This window comes from Fistularia commersonii, chromosome 36 (assembly GCF_037954325.1).
Source record: "Fistularia commersonii isolate RoL2024-O1a breed Wild chromosome 36, RoL_Fcom_v1.0, whole genome shotgun sequence".
NCBI lineage: Eukaryota > Metazoa > Chordata > Actinopteri > Syngnathiformes > Fistulariidae > Fistularia > Fistularia commersonii.
The window spans coordinates 3778098-3797920 of record NC_141319.1 but is presented as its reverse complement, the minus strand read 5'-3'; the positions used below and the strand labels follow the sequence as shown (position 1 = coordinate 3797920).

Sequence of the window (19823 nt, the reverse complement as noted above, 5' to 3'; positions counted from 1 at the left end):
AGGATTTTTGAGTTTTCTTAAGATGTAAACCATAATCAGCAATCTTGATGTATCGTGTCTGCTAACCATGATTTTCTGTATATATTGTTGATGATGGAACTGACACAGGAGAGATGTGAGCATTATGTGCTGTACCGAAAACAAATTCCACTAACGCTGTTGTGTGGCCTTTAATAAATAAATGAATGAAATGAATGAATGAATTAAAACAATAAAAGGCTTGCAATATTTCACTTGATTTGCAATGAATCCAGAATGTATGACATTTTTGTTTTTGTAATTGCATTACAGAAGATGCAGAACTTCATCACAATATTCTAATTTTCTGAGACAGTCCTGTATATGATGTATGAATGAGTGAAACGCCGCGTGTCTCCATATGACATGTGAATGAGAGGATGAATTGTTGCTCGTCTCCACATGAAGTGTAAACATGAGATGTGTTTACACGATGTGCGAACGGCTGGATGTCTCCGTAAAACATGTAAATGTGAACGGCCGAACGTCTATATGTGATGTGTCAAGGATTGAAAATGTGTCCGAAAGGATGCCATCCGTCCGTTTGGCGACACGCCTCTCGCTCGATCACAAACCGGCATAGGCTCCGCCTCCGCCGCCACCCCGAGTGCAACATGAGCATTATAGATAATGAATGAATGCACGAGTTAAAATAAATGCCCGTCTTGCCGTCTTCTGGCGGCATATTAATAAAATTCCAGCTGAATTTGTCTGATAAATAGCCATTAAGTGATTTAACGTGCGCTAAAATTTTCAGACTACATACATAATAAATCTCCGAGCGAACATAAGCGAAGTCTCCTCCGGCCCCGGAGAGGTCGTTTCTCTCAAGTGAATCTTATAATTAGAGCATTATTCAGCGTTCGCTATCGCCGGCGCCGCAGCGCTGGCACACATGGGAAGGAGCTCCCTCCGAGGCTGTTCCAAGCAAAAGGCAAACGCAGTGAGTCATGAGGCCCCTCTTCGCTCCAGATGACATGATTTGCCGTCCAGGCGGAAGCCTGCTGGAAAACGTCCAACGCGGGCGCGGGTCGGACGAAAAAAAGGCCCGCCGTCGTCCGCTAGCTTAGCTCGATCTGCACGGACGCGAGCTAACAGCAGGAGGAAATGAATTAACCATCCGTTTCTCTTCAGCTCCACCTGTCAGGAATCACAGGTCGCGGCGACCTTTGACCCCGTCCGTCGTCTCAGGTGTCGGATCCGATGCGTTAAACATGATACGAGCGCACGGATAACCCGGGGGGGGGGGGGGAAACCTGATCGAGGAGAAAGCCAAGAAGAGGGGGAGGGGCGTCGTCCGCCCGAAGAAGCCCCTCGGTGGCGGATTAAGCCCCAGAAATAGCCGGTCTTCGCGATCACGTGACCAAGAGGCACTTGAGAACGCAGCCGGGCGACTCTCTGAACGTCAGATGACCTAAATAACGGATTACGAAGAAGATACGACCACCGGTCGAGGAGGGAACATCGGCACGGCGAACGGCCGACGATCTGCGGCTCGGGATGTGAAATGTCAGACGGGAAAGAAAATGGTGGCGCTGATTTTCAAGTGGCGGCGAGCGAGTGAGCGGGCGGGCGGGCGGGCGGGCGGCTGCAAATGGCAGCCGCACAAGCGACTGCAGGCTCCGGCAGCGGCGGGAAGAAAGACCGAAAAAAAAAACAAGCCGTGGGAGAGAAGCATTTTAAAGGACAACATTTTCCTTTTTTTTTTTTTTTTTTTTTTTTAAAGTCCTCTTTTCATTTCGCATCTGGAAAATAAAAATACCTCCCTACTATATAAAATACTCTCTAGTATTTGGGGTTGTCAAAGCACTCAAATACCACACAACTCCAGGGGTATTATATATTATATATTATATTTATACAGTGGCCCCTTCACATGAAAATCACTTTACATATGATTCAAGCTTATTTTATCCTTGAAATAAGAAAAAAAATCTCAACATGAAGAACGCCTCGCAGCTTCGTCTAGGTAGTTGGCACAGTACGCATATCTCCTGTTTTTCCTACCTCTTTTGTTGTATAATGTCATATCTTTGTGCTTATTTTGTGCATTTTTTTAACAATCATCACGTACCCTAAGGAAGCAAGTGGTGAACCAAGAAAGAAAACGCTCTCTATCGAAATTAAGCACGAACGTGGTGGGCGTACGCGTGAACAATATCGCACGTGAATATAACGGCGTTTTGGGAGGGGGTTGGACCAAATTCATTTGTTTTCTATTATTTAATTAATTAATTAATGCAAAATGAATTAATTTAATTGATTAACGATGAATTAATTCGATTTAATTAAAGATTAATTAATAAATTAAATTAAAGATATGAAAAAACGACAACAAATTTAAACTAATTAAATTTGTATCTTAAAAGGCCATCTTATATTACATAATTACATATCAACATATATTTTGTATCACACTTTATATCCCATCAAGAAGGTCCCTGGTCCGTTTCTGATCTGACTCCAAATCGCAGAAGTGTGAGTGGGTGAATGGTTGTAACATGTATGTTGGATGAAAGAGTGAAATGTTATATGAAACGTAAATGGCCGTGCGTCTGCATACGACTTGTGAATGAATGAATGAATGAATGAACGGTTGTTATTTTTGTATATGTGAGGTATAAATGAATGGTTGTACGCCAATACGCGTCGCGTGAATGACGGGGTCGACAGTTGAACGATGTGTGAACGGTTGCACGTCTCTATCCGTGGTTGGCGGCCCGTTGGGGGTGAACCCTGCTGACGGCCGGGCCGAGCTCCAGCCGTCATCTGACCCGGGATCCTCCGATGGTCCAACACAAAGCAGCCGTTTGGTTGACCGGAGGCTGTAAATTCTCCGAAGGCATGAATGAGCGTGAGCGGCCATCTGTCCCCGAACAGCATACGAGTGTGTGTGTGTGTGTGTGTGTGTGTGTGTGTGTGTCACACTTGCAGCGCATTGCAGCATCGAGACAATGACTTCCCCGCTTGACAAGCGGAGAACAACCGGATTAAGGTCAGGCCTCCGTGCGACTCTTTGCATTTTCTCCTGTTCTTTCTAAACAAAGCTTTTTTGCAAGGCGAGTTATTCGCTGCCCGGATCGATTCGACGACTGAAATATAAAGCGCGGCTAGTTCGGAAGACAGACCGTGTCCTTAAGTCAATACTGTAAAATTATCTCGGTGTTCCGAGATGCTACCGGAAGAAATTCCGGCGGTGGAGAAGAAACGCCTCGCAAGCACCGATTTCCCGGATTCCCCCCCCCCTCAGCTGTGACCTTTGAACCGCCACTGAGATCACCAGGGTGAAAAGGTCGAAGGTCGCGCATCCCCGTCGGCCGAAGGGTGCGCGGGTTTCATCCAACCAACATCTGACTGTAATTTTGAAAAGATCGCTTCTTCCTGAACCAGTGCCAGCGCCAGATTACGGGTTTGCAGAAATCGTCTGCTCATTTTGTTTTTCTTCGAGACACGAGAAGCCGCAGAACCAGAGGGAGGCGCGCACACACACACACACACACACACACACACATGCGCACAAACAAAAAACACACACTAGGAGTCTTGAAGAGGGTCAATCTCTCTTGCACTTTCAAGAGTCACAGAAAAAATTCCCGCGGCTTCCAACCTCCCCGGTTTTCTCCTCCACCTCCGGCGAAATCCAAAGAAAAATGGAGCCCTGTTTTTTTTTTTTTTTTTTTTAAGAAACCAAAAAAAAAGCCTTTTTTTTATTTGCACAACACCAGAAGCGATCGGACTCGGCGGGGTGAAGGCCCAGTGTTCGGGAGGCCGAGGAGGCGGGCGGTTAAAGCCGCCACGTCCTTGTCTGGCCGGAACATCCGGGGATCGAGAGAGGCCACACACTCCGTGACCTCCGGCTCGGTAATAATTCCGTAAGACGTCCGCCCCCCCCCCCCCCCGAGTGGTCAGTTTCCGGATGATCCGAGCTTCGTGAGAGGAAGTGGAGTCGATAACTGCGGTGAGTTGGGTTGACGGATTACGGAAAATACAAACGAGAGCTCGGTAAAAGGCAGGTTACCGACTTTCGAGTTCTCTCGGGAAGGAGGGGAAGGAACCCGCCTCGCGTTAATCCTCGCCGAATGCGTCTGCAGAGCCGAATCCCGTGCCTTCACAGGAAGTTGAAGGTTGGAGATCTCTTTCCCCCCTCCCAACCTCTTTCCCTCCACGAGATTTATCCCGCCGATGTTGACGTTTAGCATGCGAGCAGGCGCGCAACCCAACTCTACCCACTCCGCTCCAATTCATGCCCGTAATCCCGAGGGGAGTCAATTTGCTAAAAATGTGAATCGCTTTCTTTGCCCCCCCCCCGCCACCCCACCCACCTCCACCCAATCCCCCGTATTGTTGCCGCCATCCGGTGCGTCCTTTGTCCCGCGGCGGGCTGAGGCGAGAGACGGGTAAGGGAGCAGAGAGTGGCTGTAGCAGGTTAGCGCCGGTGGGATTTAGGAGTTAGCTGAGACGGCAGCTCGCCCCGGTGTGTAAGAAAACACCTCCGCCGACTCCGGATCACGGAAGCACTTCATTAGTTTGAGCCGAGCTCTCCAGCGGCGGCTATTAAACAGCCTCTTTTCTCTGCCGTTCCCCCCCCCCCCGAACCACCAGCGGCGGAAAATGACCGGATTGTGGCAAAGTTGCAAAATAACCAGTTTCGGGGTTTTCCATTTCATATTGTGGAATATCCGCAACGACGTAAAGGGTTCAGTGTCGCTGTGATGAATGACAGGGGGGGCTGGGTGGAAGATGAAATCCTCCTGAGACGGCGACAATAGCCGCTTTCAGACGGGAAAGTTCTTGGAACTCAGCTCCAAGAACCGTCCGGCTCAGATGTAGCTCCAGGAACTAGCCTCCGCTGGTGGTACCTTCCAGTTTCGCATTCGACGTGCACCTTCAGCGGCGCGACCAGAAACAAACCACCAATCACCGAAAACCGAACACCGAGGAAGTGTGTTTGTGCGACGTAAGCGCTCGACGTAAGCCGCGCCCATTGGCGGATACTTCTTGCGCGCTGCGGAGCGCCATCTTTAAAAACTACCTCTCAGCTGTTTACTTGTGACAAAAAGGACAGAACCGGCGATAAATATAAGTACGACATCAGTTAATGACGGGGTTTATAGGACGCAGCAAATGCTCGCTTACCGGAGAAGAATTTCGAGCTGAAGGCGTCTTACACTTTTCTTTTTGAACATTTATTAGAACAGGTTCCTCAACAGAGTCACACACATTCTTACAAAACCTCATAACAAGATACATATTATACAATATTCTTTATAGGTCACTTATTTCCTCACTAGCAAGCGAAAAATAAAATAAAACTAAAAAAAAAAAAAAAAAAAAAAAAATCTAACTCAGTCAAATAGAGATAATATCGTCAACTCTCCAAATATTTTTTTAATGGGTGCCCATTTGTCAAGATATAGGCCTGTCTGAAGTCGTAAGTTTGCTGTTATGCGTTCCATGCAGTTTCCATCCTTAAGCCTCTGACGCCGCTGGTCCAGGGTAGGTGGGTGGGGTTTGAGCCAGTTTACCGTGATCATTTTATGTGCAATTAATAGAAGAACTCTAAGCGATAACACCTGGTTTTTCCTTAAATCGCTTGTTGATGCTGTACCCATAAGAAATTACACTTTTACACTTACACTTTTCTGTCAGTAACCGGATATAAAACTTGAAGACCCTTCCTCAGAATCGGAGCTGAAACGGTCCCGGGAGCAGAGCTCAACGGTTCCTCCGCCGTCCGAATGCAGGAAAAAAACAACCCGGTTCTTGAAATTGCGAAAAGTTGGGTCGGGGCCTCCCGGTATGAGGCCGCCACTCCACTGCGGCTGAATTTCAACCAAATCACGAAGCAGGTGGCGGGATCCTCACATCCGACGCACTCGTGTGCCGAGACCCTTCTGAGGCCGGGTTTACTCTGACCCCGCGCTGAATTCTAAAACGCTGCGCTGAATCTTAACGCGCCGCCGTTATTCTCTTCCGCTGTTTGTTCAGGTTCCCCCCCCCGGCTGGAGAAAAAATAAATAAAAAATAAAAAAAGCTTGGGATCGATGTAACCCCGGCGGTCTCTGAGCAGCGATGATTGGTGACGGCTCCGGCGGGGACAAGAGGTCGTCGTGTGACAATAACGGGTGTGTGTGATGTGAGAAAAGCCGGGGCGAAAAAAAAAAAGAAAAAAGACTTTAAACAGACCTCAGACGAATGATCTACCTCTCTCTTCTACCTCTCCGTTTATGAATCTTCCTCCAGGCCTCCAACCTCCAGATCTTCACCGTCCCTCATCTGTCCGAGTCCGAACCATCTCAGTCTGACTTTATCTCCGGAACATCTAATCCTCCTGATGGACTCCTCCCTCGATCCTATCCATCCTTCTTGCTCCCAAAGAGAACCTCGACATTTTCATCTCCGCCGCCTCCGGCTCTTCCTCCTCGGTGTTTCCGAACCAAACAACGCGGCTGCTCCCGTCCGTGACGTCTCCAAGTTTCCTTTCGTTCTGGATTATACTCTTTTATCACCCCTGATGCTTTCCTCAAGCCGCTCCCACCTGCTTGTACACGTTTCTTCACCTCTTCCTCAGCTTTCCATTACTCTGGACGGTCGACCCAAAGACCCAAAATCCATCTTTCACCTTCTTTATCTCCACTCCCTGGAGCCTCACAGTTCCTCTCATTCACACAACCATGACTAACTACCGCTATTCTCCTTTCCAGAGCATAGCTCCACCTCTCTGGATGTTCCTCCAGCTGCTCCCTGCTCTGATTATAGATCACAGTGTCATCTGCGAAACATCGTGATCAGCGATATTCCTGTCTAACCTCATCTGTCGGTCCATCCATCACCGCCGCAAACAAGAAGGCGCTCGACGCTGATCCCCGATGAAGTCCCACCTCCGCCGTGAACCTCACCGTCTCAGAGCTGCCATACATGTCCTGCACCACCCTTACATACTCCGTTGCCGCTCCAGACTTCCTTACGCAACCATAGGCTCCTCCTCTGCGCACTGTCGGATGCTTTTTCCTGATATGCAAAGGCACAACGCACTCAAAGGCACCCCATCTGACCTTCTCCGTACTTCTCCATCAAGATTCTTAAAGCAAACACTGTATCCGTAGCACTCTTAAAGCAAACAGTGCATCTCTGGTACTCTTTCTTGGGTGTTACATCTTATTGATACCAGTGATTATTATTAGACACATCAAATGCCAGCCTGGCATTTGAGGCGGACTTGCAGAAGCACACGACACTAACATTTCGCTCCGCCGCCCCGCTTTGCGCTTGCCATTCTCCGTCTCCCTCGTCGCCGCCGCGAGAATGGGATTCGTGTACAGGCACGAGGTGGTGAAATCCCGGGGGAGGAGGGGCGCGCACGTCGGGAACCGGTGGCGGCGCGAAGTTTGTTTGTTTATCCCAACTAGCGAGCTATATATTTTTTAAGGGATGTGTCCGGCGTGGGTCTGCAGACCCCGGAGCAGCTTCGGCTAACGCTCATGGCCGACGGGTGGGTTCCGCTAAAGCGTGCTAATATCACGTTCGGAGCGTCGGTGTAGCATGGGAGAATTTTTCATCGGCGTCTAACGAAATGCACGCGTGTGTGTGTGTGTGTGTGTAGACGTGGGTGTGTGTGTACAAAGGAGCTTAGTCGAGAGAGAGGGAGCGGGGGAAGAACAAATGGACAGGAGCATGTCGGTGTGTGTTTATGGAAGCGGGAGATGAATAGAGTGTGTTTCCCATCTGCATTGCGTGTGTGTGTACGTGTGTGTGTATCCATGCGTACGCTGTTCGAGGAAATACACGATCCCAAAAAGAGGTTTTCTCTGTAATGTGCAATTTATGTGTGTCCGGGCGTCTTTTTTTTCCCGGCGTTTCAGCCGAGGCGGTTTTCGGCTCCAGGCGAATGTAATTATTAATGACCCCGAGGCGGGTCGGGGGGGAAGAAACAAACGTCGTCGTCCCTCATTAGCCCGTTAGCCGCGGCGACACCGGAGAGGAAATGTTTTTAAATCGGTTATTTCATTTTTTTTTCTTCCTTTTGCTCAGCTTGCACATTTATGCAATTAAATCAAACAAACATAATAAGTAGATTCATTATTACCAAGTGAACTTGGGCACCATCAACAGGAAGTGGGGAGTTTGAAGTCGAAAGTGACCCCACACACACACACACACACACACACACACACACACACACATACAGAGTTGTTAAATGCTCGATTATAATCACATAGAGGTAGGTCGGGCTCGGAAAAAGATGAATAAAATAAATCAAATTAAATTAGTTCAGTAATTTATGACAGCATGGAGATGAGAAACAGCCCCGGAGGTCCCGGACCCCCAAAGGCCCCAATTATCCGTGACTCATTTTTTACTGAATGTTGATAAATTGCGAACCCGCTCCAGTCTGGAACCGCCGGGGCTCCGGATTACTGACGGAGCCTGATTCCAACGCAGCCCTCCAATCTGTCGCTCGCCGTCTTTCACCGGTCACAAACATCGTCTTTGCACCACTTGCGTTTGGAAAGATCCAACACGACACGAAATGTGCGACCATTCAATCCTCAATCCTCCGTTTGGACCCGGTTTCCTCGGAAAAGAAAACACTGGGAGCCGCAATTACTTTTTGACGTCTAAAATAAAGGTATCACCGTATATATTGCTTTTTATTACCTTTACACTTTGTATAAACAAGTGTGTAGTGTGTTGCTTCTGAAATTCACAAAGTATTAAAGAGAAAATTAAATTTTAGTTATGTAATGAACTCATTTTGAGCTTTAAGGCTTTCAGAGTGTTCAGCAGAGCCTTGACCTGAATTTTAGAAATAAATCGGGAAAAAAACCACTGTGTCAGTAAACAATAAAAAATAAATATTTGCAAAATATCTTCATAAATATTTATTTTACCTGGTTTATGGAACTTCTGCTCCTGAACTTCTGCGCACAGCATCTGCAAATCGGGACTTTACCGGCCGGCGGGTATACCGGCTTCCGCGAGTGTGACGTTATTTTGAGCGGCGAAAAATAATAAATGTTATTATATCTAATATTTCAAGATCACAATAATCTTCCAACTTAGAACTAAAAGTTAAAAAAAGGAATTAACACAAATGAAATACGCTTCAATTAAATATTTGTTATTTATTTTCCCAAGCCACTCGGAGCCGCAGTATAAAGGTGAAAGGAGCCGCGGGTTGCCGACCCCTGCGCTAACCAATGCACCGCCTCCTTTAGATTTTATTTAGGTGTTTTTAACCCTCATATTATGTTAAGGGTCAATTTCACCCATTGGGTCAATGGGTGAAATGGGTCAAATTGACCCTCAACATAATAAGAGGGTTAAATGTCTCCACTTCGATTTGCAAGATCACTTACTGAAGTGCGGCAGTAAATCCCCATTGCTGGTAGTACATATTTCTGAATAGGAAATAAATAAAACTATCCAGTTCTCTACTAAACGCCGCCGCGACATTTACATGACGGCTTTTGCTTTCTCCCCCTGCGAAGGTGTCGCGCTTAGTGTCTTATTTTCCGTTCGAAAAACGTGCTTAATGAAGTTGGTGCCGAGGCGTCACCCAAACGCGGTGCATGGTAAATAACAATCCACTATATTGATCGTGAACTATGCGGTCTCACTGCCACGTGTTCTGCATCACGGCAACTTCTGTACCTTCGCTCTACGTGGGTGAAAACGCTTCTGCGGTGCGTCTAAACAGCGAGTACGTAAAAGGTTAAGCTCGCAAACATCGGCTCAATACGGAGAAGTCGATATGTCGGCGTCAACGTCCCCGCGGGGGAAGGAACTGCGCTAATAACTCCTTTATATACTGACCTTGTCACGGGCGGGTCGTCGCTGTGTTTTTCCCCCTCCGTCACCACGGGACTTAATAACAGGCAGGTGAAATAACGCCCACGTTATTTATTTTTTTATACCGTTCGAATGATGAAGCGTTAGAGGATTATGAAATGGAATCGGCGCCCGGATCAACAAAGTTAGCGTAATGTGCGCCGCGTGCTGCGCATGAAATCGCTCCCCCAAACAGCAACACATAAGCGTGAGACGTGGGAAGGAGGGCGGGGGAGGAAATGGGAAGTCAAATAAGAAGCTTTAATGCTATCAGAGGCCATAAGCCCCCGAACCGGGGAAAATATCTATCTCTCTGCAGACGAAGAGGAACTTGTTGGGGGCCATAAATGCGCCGGCGTGCTCAGGTACATCAAACATCTTAAATTATGTCTGTCAGCGGCGGCGGGGGCGGCGGGATGGAGGCGCATGTGAGGAAGAGACGGGGAAAAGAAAGACATCATGGAGGACAGGTTGCAGGAATCAGCTAAACTTTTAACACAACTATTCATGCGTTCGTCACGAGGGAATGGAGATTTTTCCCTTCCCAACACACTCCTCCATCATATGGACACGTCATCAGCTAAACTCCCTGTCCATCCATGTTGCTTTATTGATAACCCAGTCGTTTTAGATGCGGCTTTAGCGGTTTAACTGGTGCAGCTGTTGCTAAGTTAGCTTAACAACCTTCCATCGTCCCGTCCATTCCCGGCTCCTCCTATCTGCATGTAAAATGGTTAGCGCTTGCTAAATGGCGGCTGTTGCCTTCCATGTGTGTGAACGGGTGAATGCTAAAGCCCTTTGGAAGCGCAAGGTGCGAAAACTTTCATCCACTCAGAGTTAGCGGAGTTAGTCGACACAAAGGAATTGGAAATCGCCATTTCAAACATACCGAACTGACGTTTCTGCTTAAATTAAGCATCTCTTTTTGAAGCACATTTTTATAGCACATTTTTTTCAAACTTCCATCCTCATTCCGATTCTTTGTCGCAAGTGTCAGTTACAAAAAAAGCCGACAGAAAAAGTTGGATTATCCGCTTGGAATCCTCGCTGTGTCGCGAACCGTTGAGCCGCCGCTTGTTTTCCCGCACAGCGATGGCGAATCGCAAAGAAACTAAAGCGGAGGGATTGCGCTGCTCTGTCTTGGTGAAAGATGCTGATTTCCTGCAGTCATAATCTTGAGTATTTGTGAAGAGAAATCAAAAAATATTGATCAGTATTTAAATCCATGTACATTGCATTATGGATGACAAACCTCAACCAGGATCCGAGACTACGAGTCACAGAGGGTCCCTTAAATTCCCGACTTATTGACACTGGATTCACATGAACAGAGTTACAAACGAGTGCTAGAGTCAACATTTCAACAAGCTCCGCCTCCTCTCGCTCTTCTTTTGTTTCACCTGGTGTTCCATCACTCGGGTTGACCGAGATGCTACGCTCACGCTCAAGTTAGCGTTATTTTGCTGACGCGGTCATTGTCGTTTTCATGGCCAGAGAGCTTTCCCTTCCCTTGTCCCTTTCTTCCTCAGCAATTCCCCACAACGTTGTTTAGCAATATCCGCGTTCTCCAGCCAAAAGTCCTTCGGAGCGTCGGCGACCATTTTCGGGGGCTTTCCGGTCCTCGACATGCTCACGTCGCCGAGGGTCAGCGCTCTTTCGGCCCAAGTTGGCCTGTCCTCGTGTGTGTGTGTGTGCTACATTAGCGCTATCTAAATGTACCAGAATAAAATCTTTCCAGCTATAAAGTACGTCATTAGGCGGCAGACAGCCACCTCGTACGTTCAGCCATTAGAGAAATGACAGGGTAACTGTTGGCCTTCTGGTTGATTAATTGCGGCGGCGAAGGTAATCGCCACGGGCCTTTGGCAAGAGAGCGTTTATTCAGGGCCGATAGGAAGTCTTTCAGATTTTGCCGCCGGAATAATTATTCAAATTAAAAATACGCCGCGGTAAGAGCCACACCCGAGATAATGATTTATTCATTCGTTTCTTCCGTTCGCTCGCCGCCGTGCTTCTCCGCCTCGCGGATGGTCTTTTCCGTCCCGGATGACACCGGAACGAGAGGCCGGGTTCCACCCGGATCCAACGCCATTTCAGGAGGAGAAAAAGAACCGATTGGAACGGGACGGGGATCTTCTCGCTTCTAGGCGGAAGTACCTCGTGATTTACTATCCGAAGACATTTCGGGGAAGTAATAGCCATTCACAGAGTGTTTCTTGTAAATGCGCCCAAAGGTACCCAACCAGAGAGGAGGTGAGTTATCCTCTTAAATATTCCCTCAAGGTCTATTTAATCATTGAACGAAAAACTTGCTGAGACGTTCGTGTGCGGCGCGGTGAAACACACGCCGCACCGCGGGACCGACGAAATGAAGATTCGGACGAATGGAAATGCGCAGTATCTGAAGACAATGGCAACGGAGGAATTTGACGGAATCATTTTAAACCAAGCAGACGGAATTGGGGAAAATCATTCGGCGGCGGCTTGTCGAGGGGAAAATATGAGATGGCCTTAAATCGGAATTGACTTTTAACGGTTTCCGCGTGGGTCGATAAAACCGGAACGTTTCTGAAAACCAAACATTAAGCTCATTGGAACAGACCGGCAGCCGGCGAGAGCTGGTTATCGGCGAATTCCGCCGAGGCGGAGACGATGATTATCGGACCGGCGGGGCCGAGTCACCTTTTCGACAACGACTCCCCATCTGACACCGGACGACGGTGTGAATCCCTGCGGTGATGTATTTAGGATGCTATCTTTCCACCGGCACGATAAAGGGGTCGTCTTTTTTCCAGCTCGGGGCCGTGGATGCATGGGGCAGTTGTCACCATGGTTACAGATTCCGAGAAGACCCGGAGTTCACGCTGGGAGCTTGGAGGATAAGCGAATTGCTAGCCGTTGTTATTGTAGCTTTCTACCTCCTCCACTGATCGCATCGACTGTTTTCATGCATTTCTTCCTTCGTTAGTTCATCCATCTGTTCACTTATTCATCCACGTGAAAACCCAGCACATTCAAACTCCCATAGCGTCAAAATCGGACGCATCAGAACCCCCTTCTCGTCATTTTTCGCCGAATCTGAAACCGTCACCTCGAGTAGCGTCGGTGGAAGTACACGATATCCCATTTACAGCAGAAAGACGTGAAACACACAAACTCCACTTTAGGTTACGGTTGATACAGATGTTGACGTAGACTTGATGTAACCCTGTTGAAAAATGACGAGAAAGACAAACGTTCACTCGGTCATTTACAGATCTGGGTCATTTCTGGTCTCCGATGAGCCTCCTTGTTGACCCGCGGCGGAAACGCTAACCATTGCGCCACCGTTGACTCGATATACACTCCGTTATCTATTTCTATCCCTGTTGCTGTCATTTTGTTTTTCTATTCTCACCCTTGTTGTTGCTTTCATTCTGTGATCTATTCTTATCCTTGTTGTTATTTTCGTGATCTGTTTTTATCACTGTCGCCGATGTTGTTGTCATTCTGTTTATCGATTTCTATCCCTGTTGCTGTCATTTTGGTTATCTAATTTTATCCTTGCTCTAGTTGTTGTTGTTGTCACTTGTCTCTTCTATTTATAGCGATATTCATATTTATTGATATTGTTATTGTTGCATTGCTTTGACAAATGAATTTCCCCAATGGGGATCAATAAACTCTTATCTATTTTATATTCCCGCTAATTCTTATCATCTCTTTCCACCAAAAATTCCTTCAGATTCAAACAAGCGCTATGAATTGTGGGTAAAATCGGTCTACAAATCTTGTGTTGTGTCCCCACGGCGAAGGTCAGACCTGCTAAAGGATGCAAAAATCCATTGTTTTTGGTTGGATTATCGTAATGCCCTTTCATCCGGGTTGCACCCTGCTTCTCGCCCAACAGCTGGGAGAGGCTCCTGCACGCACACGACCCTGCGTGCACGATGAAAGAATTATTATTATTTTTTTTTATATTTTGTCACTTTTATTGTTTTTTTATTGTTCGTTTTAAAAGTGTATTGTTTATATGTATATGTCCGGATGGTGTCCATGGGTGTCGAGTAAGGAGCCTTAAATAAAACGTATTATTATTTACATTATTATCAATATGTTAATTCATCACGTCCTACGTTTCTTCTAAACAGGGCTTCAAAAATGTAATCATTCACATTATTATTTTTAATATTAATGGTTAGCAGGTAAGCTAAGCTAATGCATCTCAGGCTTACAGGTTGGTGTCAAAAAATCAATTCCCTGCGGCTAAAACCCCAACGCCTGCAACAGGACCTCGGGGTAAATTATCGAAAAAACTCAAAATCGGGTCAGATTGTTGGCCTGATTTTCACCATCGTCACGTCGGTTTTGGATTTAGAGGATAATAGTAAGAAACTAAAAGAAACACAAATCTTTATACTCCTGTTTTCAGCATTCGGCAATTTCCATTTCCTCATTTTGCTTGGGTGCATAACAATAAGAATTATTGATAATAATAAGATGAATACAAAAAAAAGATCATCTCGAGGTTCTTTTTTTTAATTTGAATTCCCACGGTGGAGGTGTTATATGATTTAGGCTAATAACTTTGAACGTCTCTGGAGCCTCAGGACAGAAAATAAAAGTAACACCCTGGAAGTGCGAGACTCGCTGAGATGACGGGAGAACTCGAAGGAATGAAAACGCGTTCGTTTTTTTTCCGTTCCGAGCGTTGACCGCGAGGAGGAGGTACGAGGAGAAGCCGAAGATCTCAGCTCCCGGGTCTAACGTGTCCTGATCCTCCGGATGAATCACCTGGGATAGTCGGCGTAACGTTTAAGCATCGGTCTTCCGGGCGGAAGTGGCTGATTTATGACCACGCCTGCCGCTGGAATTAATGGCGGGCGCCGCAGAGCCGAGGTGGTGTTTGTCACGCCGTCGTTTCGGTGTTTGCCGTCTCGGCCAAATGAGCCGGCGTTTTTTTGGCGCGTGACCCCCCCGAGGTCGAATTAACCACCGGTCCGGAACCGGACGTGAACGCCACCAGAGCGCCGCAGCCCATCTGCGCCTGCAAGACGCCCTGAACCCGTCCTCCGGTTTGCCTCGTGCTTCAACAGCAGCGATCCTCGCAGCATTTTGCTTTTCATTTATTCCTTCATAATCTACAGCGTTTATCCTGGACTCGTTTAACCTGGCTGCAGTTCACCTTGGATCGGTTGCCAGTGGGTGAAAACCACACATTTACTCATTAAAAATGACCATTCACCCTCTCATTCACACGTCATTTTGAGACATGCAACCACTCATTCTCTCACTTATATAGAGATATACAACCATTCACGTGTCATATAGAGACATAAAGCTGTTCATCCTCTCATTCACACGCCACTTAGACACATTCTTATTTCATACAGATCCGTGACGTGCAGTCAGTAGAGGCAGGAGAGGCCGGGCCTCACCTGTCATCATGGAAAGAAAAAATATTTATTCAGTGATTTGTACTATTAAGTTATTTTCCACTTAACTTCACCATTTCAAAAATCGCTGAAAATAAATTCACATTTACCCTACAAATTTGAAGAGACGTGCGCTGACACGGCAACCACCTGAGTCCTCTATGGATTGCGTAATGATTATGCTAACTGTGCTGGCATGCTATGCACTGAGACCGTATTGCTGTCTCTGTGGATGTCATTATTAAAATATTCAAACACTTTTGATATATGAACTAAATTTCCATAGTTTAGCTGATGCGTTTAATGTTTTTCATCAACAACTGTAACGTTTTTCTTGTGCTGAGCGATCATAAAACGACTGGGAAGAGACATTAAGTGAGGCACGCAGTGACAGTGCCTCATGCTGGGGAACACTGGTGATCCCAGGGATCCTTCTTACTACTCGGAATGACAAATAATAACAAAATTAGCAATAGCAAGCTACCAGCCATGAACCTCACCCCACGTCTCTGATATAGACATATAATTCAGCCTCACTCATTCATTTTTCTCTCGCTCGCTCATGATGCCGTCCTTTGTAGACGTGCAACCATTAAGATAAGATAAACTTTATTGATCCCCATAGGGGAAATTCTTTTGTCACAGCAGCGTAAAAAAATAAATATGAATATAGAGAGACAGAAAATAGACATCCACGAATAAATAGACAGCAGGGAGAATAACATCGGGCATAAGAATGGACAACAGAATGGAACGGCAAGGGTGAAAAATAGACAACCGAAACTAAATGACAATATGAAAAGTGTGACTATACGCAATAAGAAGAATAAAATAAATACGCAAAAAGCGACAGGATGCGTGCGGGCTGGGACCAACGAGGATAAAAACGACAGCAGAGTCAGGGCGTGACATGAGAGGGTGAGGATGTGGAAGCACAGATGCACCTCATTCAACCTCTCATTCAGACGCCAGATAGAAACATACAACCAGTCATTCACACATCTAGACAATAATGAACGTCTCCAAAGGAATCTGACCTTGGAGGCGGAAACGCTGAACGTATATTACGTTTATTGTTACATTGTTTTGCTCAGGCTTCTTGTTTAGTAGCAAATTCGACGTTGGCATTTGCGCACGACCGGCCAATCGGCCGTGAATCCATGAAAAAAGCGCACGGCGTCATTAACTTTATCCCCCTTAAACGGGACGCCGCCTCAAACGACTTGGCCGAACCGCCGTTTTTTTTTTATTTCCCATCAATGAATTAATCTGGGCCGTGAGACGCTGGCGACCGTCTCCTCGATCGCTGTTCCACGATCGCTTAAAGAGGAAAATTAAAAAATTTCTTCACCCGCGATTATTTCGTCTGTTCGCAACCTCATGGCGAGGAGGCCCTCCGTCGCTGCACGCGCTATTTGTCGTACATCTTTATTACTTTTCATACCGCTCTACTTTCTCCCACTGACCTGCACACACACACACACACACACTCTCACACACACATGTTCTCCGTCTCATCTTCCCCGAGCAGATGGCCGCGTTTCTTCACCACATGGCCGGCACTCAGGAGATGAGGGGAGCTCTTTAAGAAGAAAAAGACTTTCAATCTGCTTCGGTGACGCTAGCTCCTCCTCCTCCTCCTCCTCCTCCTCCTCCTCCTGCACCTCACATCTTTTTTTTTTTTTTTTTCTTTGCACGGCGTCAGCAACAAACCGGCCGCCCGCTTCTCCCATCCGCCTAAAACCCACATCTGCGGCACGGCGATTTCGATTTCGATGTACGGCTTCCCTTAACGACCGCGTAAATACACGTAGCTTCATAAAGGAGTCATAGCACAAGGTCGCAACACGGGATTATGGATGCGGCGCCGGTGTGGAGTTGACGGGCGGAGAATTCCAACTCAGGATTCCCCGCCATCGCCTACGCCCTCCCTATTTTTATCATGTACCTCAAACATGTAGAAAGGCTTTGAATATGTATGGAAGGGGCCGTATTTATAATTCATGCTAGGAGCTAATTCCAACAGAGAGGGGAAGTAGCGAGCAGTTGGTCGGCGCCATCGGTAAATTCGCTTTTTAATGGAGAGTCGTGATGGGTGTTGTTATAAAACCAGCCCCCCCCCCCAAAAAAAAAGAAACGTGTTTTGTTTTTGGGGTCACATGTACTTACAACGTGGAGCATGATGTAGTCGCCCAATCGCGGCGCGCTGTCGATGCGGACCAAGATGCCGTCCTTGATGGTGGTGCTGAAGCCCACCGCCAGCCGGTCGGTCCTCGTGCTGGGCCGCTCGTTGTTGGGCCACGTGTAGGTGATCAGGCCGCCTCCTTTGCCGAAGATGTAGGTGGTGCCGGCTGTGGAGACAATTGAGATTTGTCGTTTGTCGTCGGGCGGATAGGAAAAAAAAAAACGATTTTAGGATCTAACGGGAATTCGTCGGCGACGGACTCCGTCTATCACCGTCGGGCGCAGTGCGGTTGGTCCGCGTACAAGACCGGTGGATAAAGAAAGGAGGAAAGAAATAAACGAAGCGTTGTCGTTTGGTTTAATTCGACAAATGCGACGGATGATGAAAAAGAACGGAAGAAGCGGACGGGGGGGGGGGGGGCTTTGAAAGCAGCGGGGGCAGAGAGGCTTTGAATGAAAATTCAAACATTACATCAGCTGCTCTGCAGATTTGTGTCAGATTAGGGCTTCTGATTGGATCAGAAGCAAGGGAGCGAGCGACTGCGTTTGCTTATGTGTGGATATCCTCTTTTTTATTATTATTATTTCGTCCGAAAGTTTCTCTCTCTTTTCAATTTTTTTACCCGGAAGGTGCGTTCGGATTCAAAGCGCTCGGATACCGTGAGCCGCTTAGCCCTCTCCTTCGCGTTTAGGCGAAGATAATCGAGGGATCAGAAGCGTCTGAGCCCTGTGAGGGGGGGGGGGTGAGTCAACGCGGCGTACCAAAAACACTCCCGGAAAAGAAAAAGAAAGAAACGGCCCACCTCGGAGGCGGGAGCGCGACTGTTAATGAAGCCTTGCATCAAATTTTTTTTTTTTTTTTTTTTTCCAGCTCCCCCGCCGCACCGCTCCCTTCCATATCATATCGCCCTCGTTTCCATCACTCCCCCTTTCGAGTCACCCAAACATCTGTTTATCCTTGTGATGGGGCGCCCAGCTGTCTCAATCTTTCCCCCCGACGCAGCGGGCCAACAATCTGCTCCCCCCCCCCCGGGGAGGGGCGGGAACGGAGGAACATATGGAGGAGAGGGAATGAGCGAAGCGTGGAGGCGGTCCTAGCGTTTGCCTCCGGGCGACGGGACGGGTCGGAATCCGACGCACGACCCAAGGTGTCAGGACGGCGAAGCACCAGCTAAGGTCGTCTCCGACGCTAGCGACGAGCTAGCGCGTTCATTCCTCTTGAAAAATCCGAAGCGAACGGACCGCCGATGTTAGGCGGCCTCAAAGTGAATTCTTTTGCCGAAAGAGTTTATGAACAGACTTTGCCTATCTCTTCCAACAGGCGGGAATATTTTCTTCTTTTCTTCTGGAGTGGGGGTGACGATGATGAGCAGCGAAGATACAAGCACCCCGGGGAGCCAATTATCACGTTGAGATTTGCTCACTGTTTCAACAGGAGTTCGGCAGTCGCACGCAAACACACACACACACAGGCTGACGTACACGGGCTGGCTGGAGGACGTGGAAATGCACACTGTGATGCTCAAAGTGTGAGAACGCGTGCGTGCAAACACACACACACACACACACATTCGGGATGCGATGCCTTCTCACAAACAGTCATGCAACCGCGAGAGCCGTGGAGAGCCGCACGCTTTTTCCCGGAGCCGAGAGCGCCGGCCATTTGCCACGAAGATGAAGAAGTCCGCCGCATATCAATGCGCGTGGAGGAATCAAGCACGGCATATTTGGCCCAACTCTCAATTTGAGTCATGCTAATGTTTGAAGTTAGCGGCGTGGTTGACCTCCCAAGGTTAAGAGCTTCTTTTGAGCAAAAAACCACCGCGGCACCGTGATGAATATTGCTTCTTTTCCACAAAAGGATTCATTCAGGAAGCCACGACTTCAAGTGGGGTTTTCTGGGCAGCGGCGTGACTCCTTTTTTTGGTTAGCGTAGCTTAGGATCCGTTCAAGAGAAAGCATGTATCTCTGCTCTTGGTAGCTCGTGTTTGCTTCAAGTACGGCTGTTTCAAACGTGCCACGGTTGTCGACGGATCAGTTAACTTCCAGCTTCCGAAGACTCGGACGATAACAAACATGGCGACGGCGGAGGAGCTGGTGATAATGTGCATTTAAGGAAAGAGTTGTCAGTCCGTGCAGCCATTAAAAACATGCAGACGGAGGATTCTTCTGCCTGGTTGCACCGACGACATGTTGAGTTTGTCTTCTCTGCTGCACAACTTCGGGTCGTACGGCTCGGTTTGCTGCGCGCGGCTACGACTACGCGACCTACGTGAAAACAAGCAGAAATGAACGCGGACGACGGACAGCGTCATCCATAGGTTCACTGTTTAGCATAAATGAGCCTTAAAGCTAAATCTGAAGCTGCGGTGCAAG

General features: G+C 47.6%; 1 protein-coding gene across 14 annotated transcripts in view; it reads right to left on the bottom strand.

Moving 5' to 3' along the window:
* The window catches only part of nrxn3b (neurexin 3b), a 302281-nt gene that overhangs the window by 60165 nt on the left and 222293 nt on the right, over positions 1–19823 (bottom strand). For all 14 annotated transcript variants that reach the window (XR_015104508.1, XR_015104509.1, XM_086143044.1 and 11 more), the window contains one exon: positions 17433–17614. Coding sequence is in view for 12 of the 14 variants with exons in the window: in XM_086143044.1 (XP_085999170.1) it covers positions 17433–17614 (182 nt within the window). In the remaining 2 variants the exon portion in view is untranslated. The remainder of the gene's footprint in view (positions 1–17432; positions 17615–19823) is intronic.